At 37.8% G+C, this 16,866-nt stretch overlaps 1 protein-coding gene across 1 annotated transcript; it reads right to left on the bottom strand.

Moving 5' to 3' along the window:
• Positions 1-1,883: 1,883 nt before the first annotated feature.
• On the bottom strand, positions 1,884-15,676 carry fignl1 (fidgetin-like 1). Its single transcript, XM_039737320.1, has 2 exons — positions 15,570-15,676; positions 1,884-4,672 (listed from the first exon to the last, which is right to left on the bottom strand). The coding sequence occupies exon 2, from the start codon at positions 4,645-4,647 to the stop codon at positions 2,626-2,628; it is 2,022 nt and encodes a 673-aa protein (XP_039593254.1). The 5' UTR covers positions 4,648-4,672; positions 15,570-15,676; the 3' UTR covers positions 1,884-2,625.
• Between the last annotated feature and the right edge of the window lie 1,190 nt (positions 15,677-16,866).

Raw genomic sequence — 16,866 nt, 5'->3', positions numbered from 1 at the left:
TATTTATATTGCCTGTGTCATGCTCTCTCCTTATCCATGTGATTGACCAGATCTTATCACCATGCCCAAATTTTCCAAACAGCTAGTCTCCAAAAAAGGGGCCTGTTCAGCCTAGCAGTGCCTACAATTAAGCAGATGTATTAGAGTAAATTTGGTGATTGAGCCCTTTGACCATGATTTCAATTTGCTGTAATGTTTAGAGCCATGTTCCTGTTTCAGAATTATAGAATTTGACAAGTGCTAATGCCTACATTTTCATGACATCTTTCTCCCATTAGTTTATAACTATGTTCTTGTTTATTTGTTCAACTGAAAAGTGATTGCTTTTGAATGGACCAGTGACTACTTATGGGGGAAAAAAGAGGCAGATTTCATACTACCACAGGTTTCAAAATCTTTCACTTCCATTAAGACTGAAAAACAAAAATCAAGGATGACCAATATATACTAACCTGGGTCTTTAGCATTTTTTGCAAGTTTTACAGAGTTTACCGATTACTGTATATTGTTACTTTATCTACGGACTATATGAGCAGTCTACTGAAGTAATCTGTTGTGAAAAGCAATGCACAAAAATTAATTACATCATTAATGATTGGTTCAAAAACTGTCAGTTACTGAAAGGAAGAGGGTAGTAAACATTGTTTCAAATTAGGAGGCACTTCAGTTCCAGGCCTGTAGGATTATAATGGCAGCAGATTTTGATTGTAAACAATCTCAATCTGTTAATTGACAGCTAATTTCTGCTTAAAACAAAACCCTCTGTATATACTTTTTTTGTTTCGATTTCTGCTCAGACTACGGATACCGTGGGAATGGTAGCCATTCAGGACTGAGACTGTTGATTCCAGTATTCATACATAAAGTTTATTAAGTTCTAGCATACACAACTAGTTTAATCTGCATATTTGGAGTTACTTAGGTCAGTCGCTTGCTCACTCACCACAATCTAGGGATTCATTAGACATCACTCGCTTCATGTCACCTTCCCCAACTTCATCCACGCCTTCATTGGTGCTTCTTTTGGACTATTTTCCCCAATTCTGAAGGAATTGAAGGAAAATCTGTACCAAATTCCTGAACTCTACCAGGTATCTTCCCAAAGTAAAGCAGTGGTGCAAAAACAGACATAAGATAGTGATCCATCCATTTTCTAATTGATTATATAGGGACAGTTTTTTACCTTTTGGCTTAGTGTTGCCAGAACAGTCTTTGTTATCTTCACAAGATTATGAGAGAGCCAATGTAGCATGGATATATTTATTAAAAAGTATATACTTTGACTACTGTGAGGTGGGTTGCCAATTTAGTTATTACTGCAATATACATTTCCTTCCATCAGTCTGCCAACAGGCAGTAAAATATGAATATGAATCACTAATTAACCTACATCAGAAGTCTTTAAAATAAAAACCAGAAAAACCTCACAAATTGAACAGGATGGGATTTAAATCCAGACTTGTATAATTGCTAAGCAGTAATGTCAACCATTGTGCCACCATACTTGTGTTTTGCTGAAGAAAAATATACACATAAAAGCTGTGTGATTATTTTAAATGCTGTGCCCCAAATACTCTTTTTTTCCAATTGAACTATGCATTGACTATTATGAATTCTTAATTATCAACAGTAAGCAAATTTTAGTAATGTAATTTAACAGAATGAGCATGTGTGTATAATGCATAATGTTATATGTCACCACTTGGACCATAAACAATAAGACTATATACTGCCATCTAGAGAGCAGCTGAAAAACAACAGAAAATGTAGCGATAGTCTTATATTAAATATATTTGCAGCACAAAATATACTTTTCAAATTTGGTTCCCAAAATTAAAAAATTCTTGACACTAAAGTACTCTGCTGTGGACATCCTACAAAGTCCCTGTTATATTTGTATATTAATCTCCTTTGATTTCAAGACATAATAAATTCCTTCATCTGTTAAAACAAAAATTTCAGAAATCAAAATAGTGTGAAATTGTACAGACACAGTGACTTAAACAAATGGAAAAAGAGTAAAGACACATTTATTACAAATACTGAAGAGGCTCAGGAAGAAGAACAAGATACATTTGATCTGAATGCACCAATCCATACAGTCACCAGAAACAATTGTGTACTACTTGATGTGGCAGCTATTCTGCTTTATCTTATTTATCATAATAATTCACCCTTTAATTGTTCTCCATGTTCACCCACTACATCACTGTTCCCTGCCTGCAAGTTCCAGACTCTGTCGGAGGATAGGTTTACCAACTTGTGCATGGATGATGCTTCTTGGGTTAGGGCTTATGCAAAAGCTACTATAGTCATATCCTCCACTAAGCCATCTAAATATGCAGGGACTTACACAAGAATCTGAGATAACTGCTCTCCTCTGGCTATAGTGAAAAAGCCCCGGGACAGTTACTTATGAACTTCAAAAACAAACCTGACCGATTTATGCCCATCACTCAAGGAATACTCAACCTCCAACAGCCACCAACTCACACATCAAATCCATTTTTCTATGTTTATTAATGAGTCTTAAGCAAACAATATGCAGGTTAAATAAATAAATATTAATGATTCGGGAACCCTAAAAATGATTTTCTGCTTATGAACTTCCAAGGCCCACATTAATCAATGACCACAGCCAAAGGTCTTGTTCCAAGTGTCATACAGCTCCAAGTCTTTGGGAGAAACACTGGGTCGCACAGTCCGAAAAGCATCTTGAAAGTCACAGTAGGCAATGGCTCGGACTTGATCAGGTGTAATGGTGGAGATATCCATGACTTTTATGCTGCGAATGGGACCTAGGGCAGCTTCTCGACAGAGCTGGGTCATATCAGCACCCGAGAAACCCTCTGACTGCTCAATGATCAACTCAAGTTGATTCTTTTCAAGCTGACAGTTCTCTTGAGACATCAGCTTTTCTACAATCTGCCTACGAGCCAAAGCTTCTGGCAGAGGAATATATAATCTTTTAGCCAGCCGCCTCCTTGCTGCTTCGTCAATTTCTTGAGGCCGATTGGTAGCTCCAACAACAAGAATTCTTTCATCAGCTGAGGTGGTAGCCCCATCCAGCTGCACTAGAAATTCAGTTTTTATTCGGCGAGAAGAATCATGTTCACCATCTACTCTTTGAGACAAGAGAGAATCAATCTCATCAATGAAGATGACAGCAGGCTGGTGACAGCGGGCAATACAGAACAAAGCACGAACCATCTTCTCACCTTCACCAACCCATTTAGAAGTGAGTGAAGAAGCACTGATGCTAAAAAAGGTTGCTCCAGATTGGCATGCAATGCATTTGCCAATTAATGTTTTACCCGTTCCAGGAGGACCAAAAAGGAGAATGCCCTTTGGTGGTCCTCTAAGCCCAGTAAAGATATCTGGTCTCAACATGGGCCAAACTACAATCTCCTTAATGGTGGCTTTGGCAAACTCTAGTCCAGCAATGTCATCCCAGGTAATTGGGGGACCATGATCCATAATTTCACTCAAGATAAGCTCAATAATTTTTGGCTCAAAGTTTTTTAGTCGCTCATCAACTGGAATGGTCAAATCAGAAGCTGCACCTAAAGGCTTTGAAATCATGCCTCTACCTTCATTCTCATCTTGCTTGGGCACTGGTGGCACAAACTTTCCAAAAGCACCTCTAGATCTGCTAGCTCCCAAGGATTTTTTTGTCCCTCCATAGGAAGACATCACAGGCATTCGTTGAGGCTGGTTGCCATTCTTTTTATGTTGTTCTACAAGCAATTGTTCCTTTGCTGTCCGGAAGCTAGACATACTGTTCTCTTCTGTGTTCTTTCTGACCCCACCATGACTGACAGAATGTCCCTGCTCGAAGGTATTATAAGGCTGGGGAGCATTAGTACCTTCGTCAATGTATGTGCTGGAGAATGTTTTCCTTTTAATTGAGTTGGAATGCTGGGACACTGCTGATTGTGCGACATTAGGGTGAGTAAGTCCAGACCCAAAATGACTCAAGCCTGAAGAAGAACCTGGCATTTCCTGGTTTGTAAGTACTGAAGGGGCAGTTTCTACAGTGACAGAGGAGCTACTGTTGAATAAGCCAGATGCACTGGCAGCACCAATGCAATGATTAAATGAAGGCTTCTGAACAGGTGGTCTTCTATCTGTATACACATTGGTTACAGCACAACTTCCACTTTTAGATGCAAGACCTTTAGAGTTGCAACTAGAGACAACTTTCAGGTGCCTTTCATTCGCATTAGCACTGACCTCACCAGCAACTATCAAGTTCAAATCAGCTGGTGCCACGAGGGAATTCCTGCTTTTTGTGCCCACTTCAATCATCTCTTGCACACATTTTAGCTTCAGAACACTTTCTTGCGTTAAGGAGGATTCCCACTTGTCGCTGTTGTTCCTTTGACACCTGGCCAGTTGCAGGACGCTGTCAGCATAGTTATTCAACCCAGTCTCTGCACTGTCAGAATCCACAATGGCTGAATACTTCTCTGCGTACCTCTTGAACAAGCTCCTGGCAGCACCCTCTGAGAGGTCTCCGCTTGCCCATGCATACTGGATGTCTAAAATGTTTGCCCGGTAGGCATCTGCCTTCTGTTCAGGTTTCCAGGTGCCAGATGTAATGCCAATGGACCGCTTCTGCCATTCATTCAGGTGTGCACTGCTCATATTAACAGACTGCCTTATGTGGCCCCTAGGCAGAAAGGGAAAACAAAAGTTAAAGCATTTTCCAATATGTTGTAAATAAAATAAAAATAACATAGGTATAAAAATCTATTGTAGGATCAGTGTGTAATAAAAAAATGAAGCATTTAAAATATAGCATCAATACTAGTAAAACACTGTTTAAATAATACATATGTTACAATTCAACACTTAAAGCCACCAATTTAGATTTATTATTAGCTAATCCTGTTTGAAAACAGTACTAATAGTAAAATGTGACTTTTTTGGATAATAAATCACAAGTTCCTTATTTTTGGTATTTGGTACACTGATGGCTAATAGCTGTTAAAAGACTATTTTTAGTAATTGAAGCAATTTGAATGTACAAAATTAACACTTTAGTTTGAAGGAAATACTGGATTAAATTAATCCATTACAACACCACATGCAAAAAAAACAACATTTTTTCTCCATTCAGCCCGTTATAGAATCACTGGTGTCATGGCCCATGGCAGAAGGGGGCATATATCAGATCAGCAAAAATGGCTGTACACTGCAAGCCACACACACATAAAAACCCCACCCCAAGCTCCCAAACACTTACTCAAAGCAGACCAATTTGGGGTAACATATAAGCCTAACCTGGATGCATTCGGTATTTGAGAAGAAACAATAAAGAAAACTGGAAAAACATGTAAACTACACAGTTTACAAGCACAAACTTGCACCTAGGTTCTTAAAGTTGTGAAACAGCTACATCAGATCCTGTGACATCAAGCCACCAAAACAAAAAACATTGTTCTTAATAGTCAAATGAGTGAGACTGCTAACAGCATAGAAATGTCAACTTAGTCATATTTGTTTCTAGCATAAGCTAGTTTGGTCAAGAAACTCATTTTCTCTTTATGATTACAGAGGTACATTTTCATTATACTTAATTAAATGTTTACAGACTGACCACAAGTAAACACGGATGTGGGGTAATTCTGAATCTCAGACTTTGGTCCTGAATGTGTGATGATTATGTGGGTTTAATATTTTGCATTGTTTGGGAAAAAATATGGATTTAAACACTTGTCATATTTCCTTAAATCTTGTATTTTCCTTCTTATGTCTGATATGCTTTATTTCTAGTAATAAGCACCAAGCAAACATTTTACTAGGGCAGTGCACATACCCAGTAGTAAGATAATCTCCCTTTGGCCATCAAACAGTCTGAGCTTATACAGACATCAAATGAAATCAAGGACAAAAAACAGCACAAGGAGTTGAGCCCATGTTAACTCCACTGTATTCCATACTTGCTGTAAATTAGCACAGAGTCACCACTAGCTTATGCTACCTATCCTCCAGTTGCTCAATTGGATAAAGAAAAGTGATTGGAGAGGCAACTCAATTTAAACTGAATATTCCTTGGCGAAAAAGAGCATTCATCTGATGGAAAGAAAAACAAATACTCTGTCATAAAGACATGCATTTGATCAGTAATAATGCTCAAATATTCTGTGGTATTCAAATGTACCCAGTTTATGCCACAAACATACACAAAATAATTATATAACCATTAAGACAGATTGTTTTTCCATTAGTGAGAAATAGCAGTAAACCATTGGATCCTGTCTTTTGTCATGAAAATGTTTTAAATGACATCCTTGTTGACAACTGAAGAACTTTCAAACAATAAGATGAATCAAGGATTCTGATTTGTTTTTCTTGGTATCACTATTGTAATCGGCTATCACTTGACCAACTTCTTATCTGCATATGCTGTACAAGTTGTGTCAGTCCCTGACTAAGCCCTTTACATCAACAGTTCATTTCTTACCACAGAACTATTTTATGCCTTGTTCACTTTTCTTCTGTATTATAGGGTCATTATTTTCCTGTGAATAGTACAGTATAATTATTACTTCTATAAACTAGTTAATATGTAACATGTTGCAATTCTCTAGCACAAAGATTAGCAAGTATAACTACCTCATATCGAAACTTATCTGAAAGAAAAATAAAAAAACATTATTTTATATGAGGGCGAATCAAAAATTAGCCGCACTCCGGATATTTTAGAACTTTTGTTGGCAGCACTGTCTTATCAGTGCTTTCTGTACAAGGTCTCTGTCACCCCAGTCAGTGCTGTGCAACTGTGAACTTGTTACATCTGTAACTGCAGTGCGATAAACAATGGCGCCCCACTTGTGATTTGCATTAAAGAACAGCAACATGCAGTGATTCATTTTTTGTGGTCCAAGGGTATGCCTGGTGCTGATATTTATTGAAGACTTTGTGCACAGTATGGAGAAAGTGTTTTGTCGCGAATAGTGTGCATGAATGGATAAAGAAGTCCAAGGAAGTGTCATCCATGAAGAAGGAGCTGGACCCCCATGACTGATGCCAACACTGAGCATGCATGTGAAATAATTGTGTTGAACAGAAGAGTGACAGTAGTAGATGATGTGGCAAATCATTCACAAATCAGCCATGGCTCTGCCTATGCAATAATCCATGACAGACTTGGGTTTTGAAAGAAGCCTTACGAGGAAGAAGATTCACGTCAGATGAAGAGGTGAAGACAGCAGTGCATTCATGGCTTACAGCTTAGCCTAAAGCATTTTTAATGAATGAATATAAAAGCTTGTTAACAGATGGACAAAGTGCACTGAAAAGCAGTGAGATTATGTTGAAAAATTATGTATTTGCCTTTTCTGAAAGTTGATTAAAATAAATTCTACAGCCAGAATGTGGATAATTTTTGACTCACCCTTGAATATAATAGGGTGTACTTACACATTCACACATGACCTTTTGGTACCTGGCAGCTGTAAAAAGCCTTCACTGTGTTAACGATGCAGTCACTCAAGTAGATGTACCTAATCAAGTTCTATTGGTATACTGACCTACAGTTGTGCTTGAAAGTTTGTGAACCCTTTAGAATTGTCTATATTTCTGCATAAATATGACCTAAAACATTATCAGATTTTCACTCAAGTCCTAAAAGTAGATAAAGAGAAACCAGTTAAACAAATGAGACAAAAATATTATACTTGTTAATTTATTTATTAAGGAAAATGATCGAATATTACATAATAACTGCAACTAAATGTTTCCGGTAACTTTTGATCATTCCTGCACACCGGCCTGGAGGAATTTTAGCCCATTCCTCCGTACAGAACAGCTTCAACTCTGGGATGTTGGTGGGTTTCCTCACATTAACTGCTCGCTTCAGGTCCTTCCACAACATTTTGATTGGATTAAGGTCAGGACTTTGACTTGGCCATTCCAAAACATTAACTTTATTCTTCTTTAACCATTCTTTGGTAGAATGACTTGTGTGCTTAGGGTTATTGTCTTGCTTCATGACCCACCTTCTCCTGAGATTCAGTTCATGGACAGATGTCCTGACATTTTCCTTTAGAATACTCTGATATAATTCAGAATTCATTGTTCCATCAATGAAGGAAAGCCGTCCTGGCCCAGATGCTGCAAAACAGGTCCAAACAATGATACTACCACCACCATGTTTCACAGATGGTATAAGGCTCTTATGCTGGAATGCGGTGTTTTCCTTTCTTCAAACATAACACTTTTCATTTAAACCAAAAAGTTCTATTTTGGTCTCATCCATCCACACAACATTCTTCCAATAGCCTTCTGGTTTGTCCACGTGATCTTCACCAAACTGCAGACGAGCAGCAATGTTTTTTTTGGAGAGCAGTGGCTTTCTCCTTGCAACCCTACCATGCACACCATTGTTGTTCAGTGTTCTCCTGATGGTGGACTCATGAACATTAGCCAATGTGAGAGAGGCCTTCAGTTGCTTAGAAGTTACCCTGGGGTCCTTTGTGACCTCACTGACTATTACACACCTTGCTCTTGGAGTGATCTTTGTTGGTCGACCACTCCTGGGGAGGGTAACAATGGTCTTGAATTTCCTCCATCTGTACACAATCTGTCTGACTGTGGACTGGTGAAGTCCAAACTCTTTAGAGATGGTTTTGTAACCTTTTCCAGCCTGATGAGCATCAACAACTCTTTTTCTGAGGTCCTCAGAAAACTCCTTTGTTCATGCCATGATACACTTCCACAAACATGTGTTGTGAAAAGCAGACTTTGATAGAACCCTGTTCTTTAAATAACACAGGGTGCCCACTCACACCTGATTGTCATCCTATTGATTGAAAACACCTGACTCTAATTTCACCTTCAAACTAACTGCTAATCCTAGAGGTTCACATATTTTTGCCACTCACAAATATGTAATGTATTTTCCTCAATAAATAAATGACCAAGTATAATATTTTTGTCTTATTTGTTTAACTGGTTTCTCTTTATCTACTTTTAGGACTTGAGTGAAAATCTGATAATGTTTTAGGTCATATTTATGCAGAAATATAGAAAATTCTAAAGGGTTCACAAACTTTAAAGCACAATTAGTATATATATATATATATATATATATATATATATATATACTAGTAAAATAACAAGGCTTAGCAGAGAAGTAGTGTGTTAAAGAATAAAAGAAAAGGAAACATTTTAAAAATAATGTAACATGATTGTCAATGTAACTGTTTTGTCACTGTTATGAGTGTTGCTGTCATTCATATATATTATATATATATATATTATATACACACACACGAAAATAAACATATATATATATATATACACACACACATATAAACATATATATATACAGTATATATACATATCTACATATATACACACACACACACTATATATACACATACATACATTAGAACATTAGAACAATCTAGACGAGAACAGGCCATTCAGCCCAACAAAGCTCGCTAGTCCTATCCACTTGTTTCCTCCAAGAAAACATCAAGTCGAGTTTTGAAAGTCCCTAACGTCTTACTGTCTACCACACTACTTGGTAGCTTATTCCAAGTGTCTATCGTTCTTTGTGTAAAGAAAAACTTCCTAATGTTTGTGCGAAATTTACCCTTAACAAGTTTCCAACTGTGTCCCCGTGTTCTTGATGAGCTCATTTTAAAATACAAGTCTCGATCCACTGTACTAATTCCCTTCATAATTTTAAACACTTCAATCATGTCACCTCTTAATCTTCTTTTGCTTAAACTGTACAGGCTCAGCTCTTTTAATCTTTCCTCATAATTCAACCCCTGTAGCCTAGTCGCTCTTCTCTGGACCTTTTCTAGTGCTGCTATGTCCTTTTTGTAGCCTGGAGACCAAAACTGCACACAGTACTCAAGATGAGGCCTCACCAGTGCATTATAAAGGTTGAGCATAACCTCCTTGGACTTGTACTCCACAGATCGTGCTATATAACCTAACATTCTGTTAGCCTTCTTAATGGCTTCTGAACACTGTTGGGAAGTTGATAGCTTGGAGTCCACTATGACTCCTAAATCCTTCTCATAAGGTGTACTCTCGATTTTCACCCCCATTGTGTATTCAAACCTAATATTTTTACTTCCTTTGTGTAATAACTTTACATTTACTGACATTAAATTTCATCTGCCACAAATCTGCCCAAGCCTGTATGCTATCCAAGTCCTTCTGTAATGATATAACGGATTCCAAATTATCTGCTAATCCACCTATCTTGGTATCATCTGCAAACTTAACCAGCTTGTTACTTATATTCCTATCTAAATCATTTATATATATTAAAAATAGCAGCGCCCTAGCACTGACCCCTGTGGAACACCACTCTTAACATCGCCAGTTCTGATGAGGTTCCTCGCACCATCACCCTCTGCTTCCTGTGTCTGAGCCAATTCTGCACCCATCTAAAAACATCACCCTGAACTCCCACTTCTTTTAACTTGATGCCCAACCTCTCATGTGGCACCTTATCAAATGCTTTCTGAAAGTCCAGATAAATAATATCATAAGCTCCACTTTGATCGTATCCTTTTGTTGCCTCCTCATAGAATTCCAACATGTTAGTAAAACACGACCTCCCTCTTCTGAACCCATGCTGACTGTTCAGAATAACTCCTGTCCTTGCCATGTGTTGCTCAATCTTATCCTTAATAATTCCTTCCATTAATTTTCCTGTGATGCTTGTTAAGCTTACTGGCCTATAGTTGCTTGGATCTGCCCTGTCACCCTTTTTATATAATGGGATGATATTTGCCATTTTCCAGTCCTTTGGAATCTCTCCAGTGCACAGTGACTTCCTAAAAATATGTGTCAAGGGTTTATATATGTACTCACTAGCCTCCTTAAGAACACGAGGATAAATATTATCTGGGCCTGGTGATTTGTTTGATTTCATCTTATTTAATCTGAGCAGCACTTCTCCCTCTACAATTTCCAAATCCCTCAGTACCTCCTTAGTAGTTGTGTTTACCTCTGGCAGGTTATCCACTTGCTCACTTGTAAACACCTCAGAAAAATGTAAGTTTAGGGCATCTGCTATTTCATTGTCTGTATCTTTTAATTCCCTTTACTATTCCTGATGAACTTGACCTCCTCCTTAACTGTTCTTTTACTACTAAAATACTGAAAGAATCTCTTGGGGTCTTCTTTGCCTTATCTGCTATATTCCTCTCCAACTGTCTTTTAGCCTCTCTGATATCCTTCTTAATGGTTGCCCTCATTTCTCATACGCTACGGTTCTCTTTGCAGTCATTAGTCTTATATGCCTTATACAGCAGTTTTTCCTTTGCAACTTCTTTTTAAATCTTTATTAATCCATCGTGGAGTTTTTTAGTTTCCTATTACTTCCAAATTTAGGTATGTATCTGTCCTGCATTACATGTAAAACATTTTAAACCTGTTCCACTGCTCCTCGACTGTCTCCACATTTAAAAGCTTATCCCAGTCTATCCTACTTAGACTTTGTCGCATCTGCTCAAAATTAGCCCTACTAAAGTTCAACTTAACAATTTTAGTCTTTGCATCTGTACTCTTACAAAATACTGAGAATTGTATTACATTATGGTCACTTGACCCTAGTGGTTCAATCACCTCTACACCCTCAATTCTATCCTGATTATTACAGAATACTAAATCCAGACAGGCTTCACCCCGTGTTGGTGCTTTAACATGCTGTGTTAAAAAACAGTCGCTGATTACTTCTAAAACTCCTGCTCTTGTGCTCCTCCATCTGTAAGGTTATCCCAGTTAATATTTGGATAATTAAAGTCCCCATGACTATAATATCCCCTGTAAACTTGCCTTTTGATATTACTAAAAGATGTTTGTTGAAATTACTGTCTGAATTGGGTGGTCTATAACACACTCCTAAAATAAGACCTTTTCCCTAATATTTTCCAGGCGAAGCCACATGTCCTCACTAAGATGGGGCTCATCATCCAACTGAAGATGACTTACATTTAAACCCTGTTTGGCATAAACAGCAACCCCACCTCCTTTTCTGTTCTGTCTATCCTTCCTAAAAATGTGTATCCCTCTATGTTACACTCATCCCCATCTTTGTTATTTAGCCAGGTTTCCGTTATTGCTATAATATCATAATTATGCTCTGCTACATACAACTCCAACTCACTTACCTTATTTTTGATACTTCTAGCATTAAGGCAAGCTATTTTTAATGTGTTAATCCTTCTACCTTTACGTGTTTGCTTAAAATTTACATTACTATGCATTTTTATTTCTACACCATTGTTTGTTCTTCCATGTATAGATCTAAATCTGGCCTGTCCTAAACTCCCTGCCCCCCATTCCCTAGTTTAAACAATCCTCGACTAGCCTACACATACACCTCCCCAATACATTGGTGCCCCTCCGGTTCAGATGTAACCCGTCACGGCGGAACAGGTCCCATCTGTTCCAAAAGGAGTCCCAATGCCCCATAAACCTATAGCCTTCTACCCTGCACCAAGATTTGAGCCACGCGTTAAGCCTTCTAATCTCCTCAACATGCATACATATATACATATATATACATATACAGTGGTGTGAAAAACTATTTGCCCCCTTCCTGATTTCTTACTCTTTTGCATGTTTGTCACACAAAATGTTTCTGATCATCAAACACATTTAACCATTAGTCAAATATAACACAAGTAAATACAAAATGCAGTTTTAAATGATGGTTTTATTATTTAGGAGGAAAAAAATCCAAACCTACATGGCCCTGTGTGAAAAAGTAATTGCCCCCTTGTTAAAAAATAACCTAACTGTGGTGTATCACACCTGAGTTCAATTCCGTGGCCACCCCCAGGCCTGATTACTGCCACACCTGTTTCAATCAAGAAATCACTTAAATAGGAGCTGCCTGACACAGAGAAGTAGACCAAAAGCACCTCAAAAGCTAGACATCATGCCAAGATCCAAAGAAATTCAGGAACAAATGAGAACAGAAGTAATTGAGATCTATCAGTCTGGTAAAGGTTATAAAGCCATTTCTAAAGCTTTGGGACTCCAGCTTAACCACAGTGAGAGCCATTATCCACAAATGGCAAAACATGAACCAATGGTGAACCTTCCCAGGAGTAGCCGGCCAACCAAAATTACCCCAAGAGCGCAGAGAAGACTCATCCGAGACGTCACAAAAGACCCCAGGACAACGTCTAAAGAACTGCAGGCCTCACTTGCCTCAATTAAGGTCAGCGCTCACGACTCCACCATAAGAAAGAGACTGGGCAAAAACGGCCTGCATGGCAGATTTCCAAGACGCAAACCACTGTTAAGCAAAAAGAACATTAGGGCTCGTCTCAATTTTGCTAAGAAACACCTGAATGATTGCCAAGACTTTTGGGGAAATACCTTGTGGACTGATGAGACAAAAGTTGAACTTTTTGGAAGGCAAATGTCCCGTTACATCTGGCGTAAAAGAAACACAGCATTTCAGAAAAAGAACATCATACCAACAATAAAATATGGTGGTGGTAGTGTGATGGTCTGGGGTTGTTTTGCTGCTTCAGGACCTGGAAGGCTTGCTGTGATAGATGGAACCATGAATTCTACTGTCTACCAAAAATCCTGAAGGAGAATGTCCGCCATCAGTTCGTCAACTCAAGCTGAAGCGATCTTGGGTGCTGCAACAGGACAATGACCCAAAACACACCAGCAAATCCACCTCTGAATGGCTGAAGAAAAACAAAATGAAGACTTTGGAGTGGCCTAGTCAAAGTCCTGACCTGAATCCAATTGAGATGCTATGGCATGACCTTAAAAAGGCGGTTCATGCTAGAAAACCCTCAAATGAAGCTGAATTACAACAATTCTGCAACGATGAGTGGGCCAAAATTCCTTCAGAGCGCTGTAAAAGACTCACTGCAAGTTATCGCAAGCTTGATTGCAGTTATTGCTGCTAAGGGTAGCCCAACCAGTTATTAGGTTCAGGGGGCAATTACTTTTTCACACAGGGCCATGTAGGTTTGGATTTTTCTTTCTCCCTAAATAATAAAAACCATCATTTAAAAACTGCATTTTGTGTTTACTTGTGTTATATTTGACTAATGGTTAAATGTGTTTGATGATCAGAAACATTTTGTGTGACAAACATGCCAAAGAATAAGAAATCAGGAAGGGGGCAAATAGTTTTTCACACCACCGTATATACATATACACACATATATATATATATATACATACATATATATATATATATATACATATATATATATATATACATACATACATACATACATATACACACACATACATACAACACATATATATATATATATATATACATATATATATATATATATACATATACTGAAATTCTACATGCACTGTCGGATACCCAAAGACCGGAGCACAGACCTGATATCCCACATGCTGTTTACTCTTCACAATAATTCTAACAACCAGTCTTCAGCCACGGTCAGTTGTACGTGGCTTTTTCTAGGGTTAGATCTTTCAACTCATTATCTGTCATCACCACCAAAACACCTATTCACACCTGCATCTTTCAAGTATTTATTTCTTGATTTCTGAATTCATTTCTCACCGTTTTCCATTCCTATTCTTACACCACTGTATGCTACAGCGGGCTTCGGCTAGTTTAACAATATTTTATCAAAAACCGCTTGTATTTTGCCAGTTGCAAGCATAGGTCTAGATGACCTGACGAATGGAATATGTGACATGAGTAACATTAGATTTTAATGCTTTTTTTTTTTTTTACATTTTTTGATATAGACCAGCATTGGTCTCCATATTTTCCTTATTCTATCTGAAAATCTGCTACCTCCGTGCTCCATGAAAATATATTAGGTTGACCAATAACTCTAAATTAGCCTAGTTTGGACAAGTTGTGGCCTCCAGTTGAACTGGTGCCTTGTCCATGGTTGGTCCTTGTCTTGCATCATTTGCTGATAGCAAAGTCTGCAGCACCCCATGCCTTATAAATGTGGATTAACCATTTGAAAAAACGGATGCATGGTTCTATAAAAGCTCCGAAACTCAATAAAATATTTATATTATCTAACATAAGGAAAATTCTAGCAACTTTTTGAAGTCTTCACACACATATATATATATATATATATATATATATATATATATATATATATATATATATATATATATATATATATATATATATATACACACAACACACTCAATCAATGTCGCGGCTTTGCACAGTAACATTCCTAATTAAGCATATTTGGTAATTGAAGGCCAACTTTCAAAGGAATGCACTGAATTAATAAACAGAAGCTAAGGCGTGCCGTTAGTTGAGAAATAGTAGCCAATCACCTCTAACAACTACAATTAAAATTTAACTTTCTAAGGAGTCTGTAAAACGAAAAGGTTTGAAGGACCTGGCGAGGATTTGTTGAAATTCGAACGTACAGCCCAATACATGCAACCAAAGGAAACGTGAAATAAAAAAAATAACTTTGATATAAATATCTTTGTGCCATACGCTTGTTTAAAAATGCACATAAAATACTAGCACTGTTTATTATAAAGAAACATTTGTACTGAGGAGAAATCATGCGGCTTCCCCTTACCGTAAATAAACCAAACTTCCCGCCGCCCTTCTGTCCGACTGCCAATATTTGCACTCCGGAAGCAGTTACAATCGTGGCGCTCGATGTATGCAACTGGAAAACAAAAATGGCTCCGCCCCTATTTTTATAAGCAGGAATGTTCTTAGCGTGGATTGGATGGTAGCCTAATCAGTCAAATGAGCAGAAGGAAATAAAGCACTGAGTGGTCAGCGGCACACAAGTGTACCCGCCTATTACACAACACAGCCTTCTCTGGTGTCAATCTTACAAGCGAGATAGCTCGCCCAAGTCTGATAATACGAGTAAAGGCTGGTTTATTTGACTATTTTGACATTTAATCCCGCGGCTAACAACTTCACGTCGGTTTAGCGAGTATTACTTGACTTCACAAAGTTATGCGATTTGACATGTTATTTGTACTAACTCTAAAGCAACTTGTGTCCGTCTTACAGTTTTGCTCAAACACCCTTCCGGAATAGGTAAGCAAAGCACCTCTAGAGTCGTAATTGCTTTATGTTAGACGTTGTAAACTTGTCATATTTCTTTCGTTAAGACAAGGTGGTGCCTTGTGTTCCGCCATTGTAACTGTCACTGCGAAGCCAGAAAGATTTCTGAGCGTATTTCGGCGAATGTCGACAAGTTTGTTCTTTTTTTTAATGAAGATCGCGGCATCACGGATTTTCAACCATTCGGCATAAAGAAACCGTTCCTAAATTGAATCTAGTGGTACTGCTGTGGCTGCGGGATTTCATTCTAACAAGTTTGACAAATAAATGATTCAGTCTTGCTTGTAAATGATCTTATAGTTTATTTAATCTATTTCTTTTTTGCATTCACAAATCTTAGTATATTGACATGTAAACGAAAAGAAATGTGCACATTTTAGTAATATCTTTAAATGTTAACTTTCAGTTTACTTTAATTCACACTTCCCTGGGGAGTTCACCCCCTTAATTGTATTCAAATACTGACGATTAGTGATGAGCAGGTGCGTATGACCCAGAATACAAAAGGGAATCAGCTGCTTCAGTATAACATTCACTTGTGAGTTTTTTTATTAAAAAGCCTAAATGCCCAGAACATAAAAATAGCAAAATCTTAAGGTGTTAGTGAAATTTCTCATCTAAAAAGCAAAACAAAAGCTACACAAATGCTTGCTATATTTCCTAAAAAATTAGCAAATCTATTTTATTTATTCTGGATTAACGCCATTAAGTTAAGATGGTCTGTTGGACTGAAATTGAGGACTGCTTAGTTAAGCCTTTTATTAATAATTAGCACACAAATGGAGTAGCAG

The sequence above is a fragment of the Polypterus senegalus genome, chromosome 15 (assembly GCF_016835505.1).
Source record: "Polypterus senegalus isolate Bchr_013 chromosome 15, ASM1683550v1, whole genome shotgun sequence".
In the NCBI taxonomy this organism is placed as follows: Eukaryota; Metazoa; Chordata; class Cladistia; order Polypteriformes; family Polypteridae; genus Polypterus; species Polypterus senegalus.
Note: the sequence above shows the minus strand (reverse complement) of the source record. Positions and strands in the feature narration are given on the sequence as shown.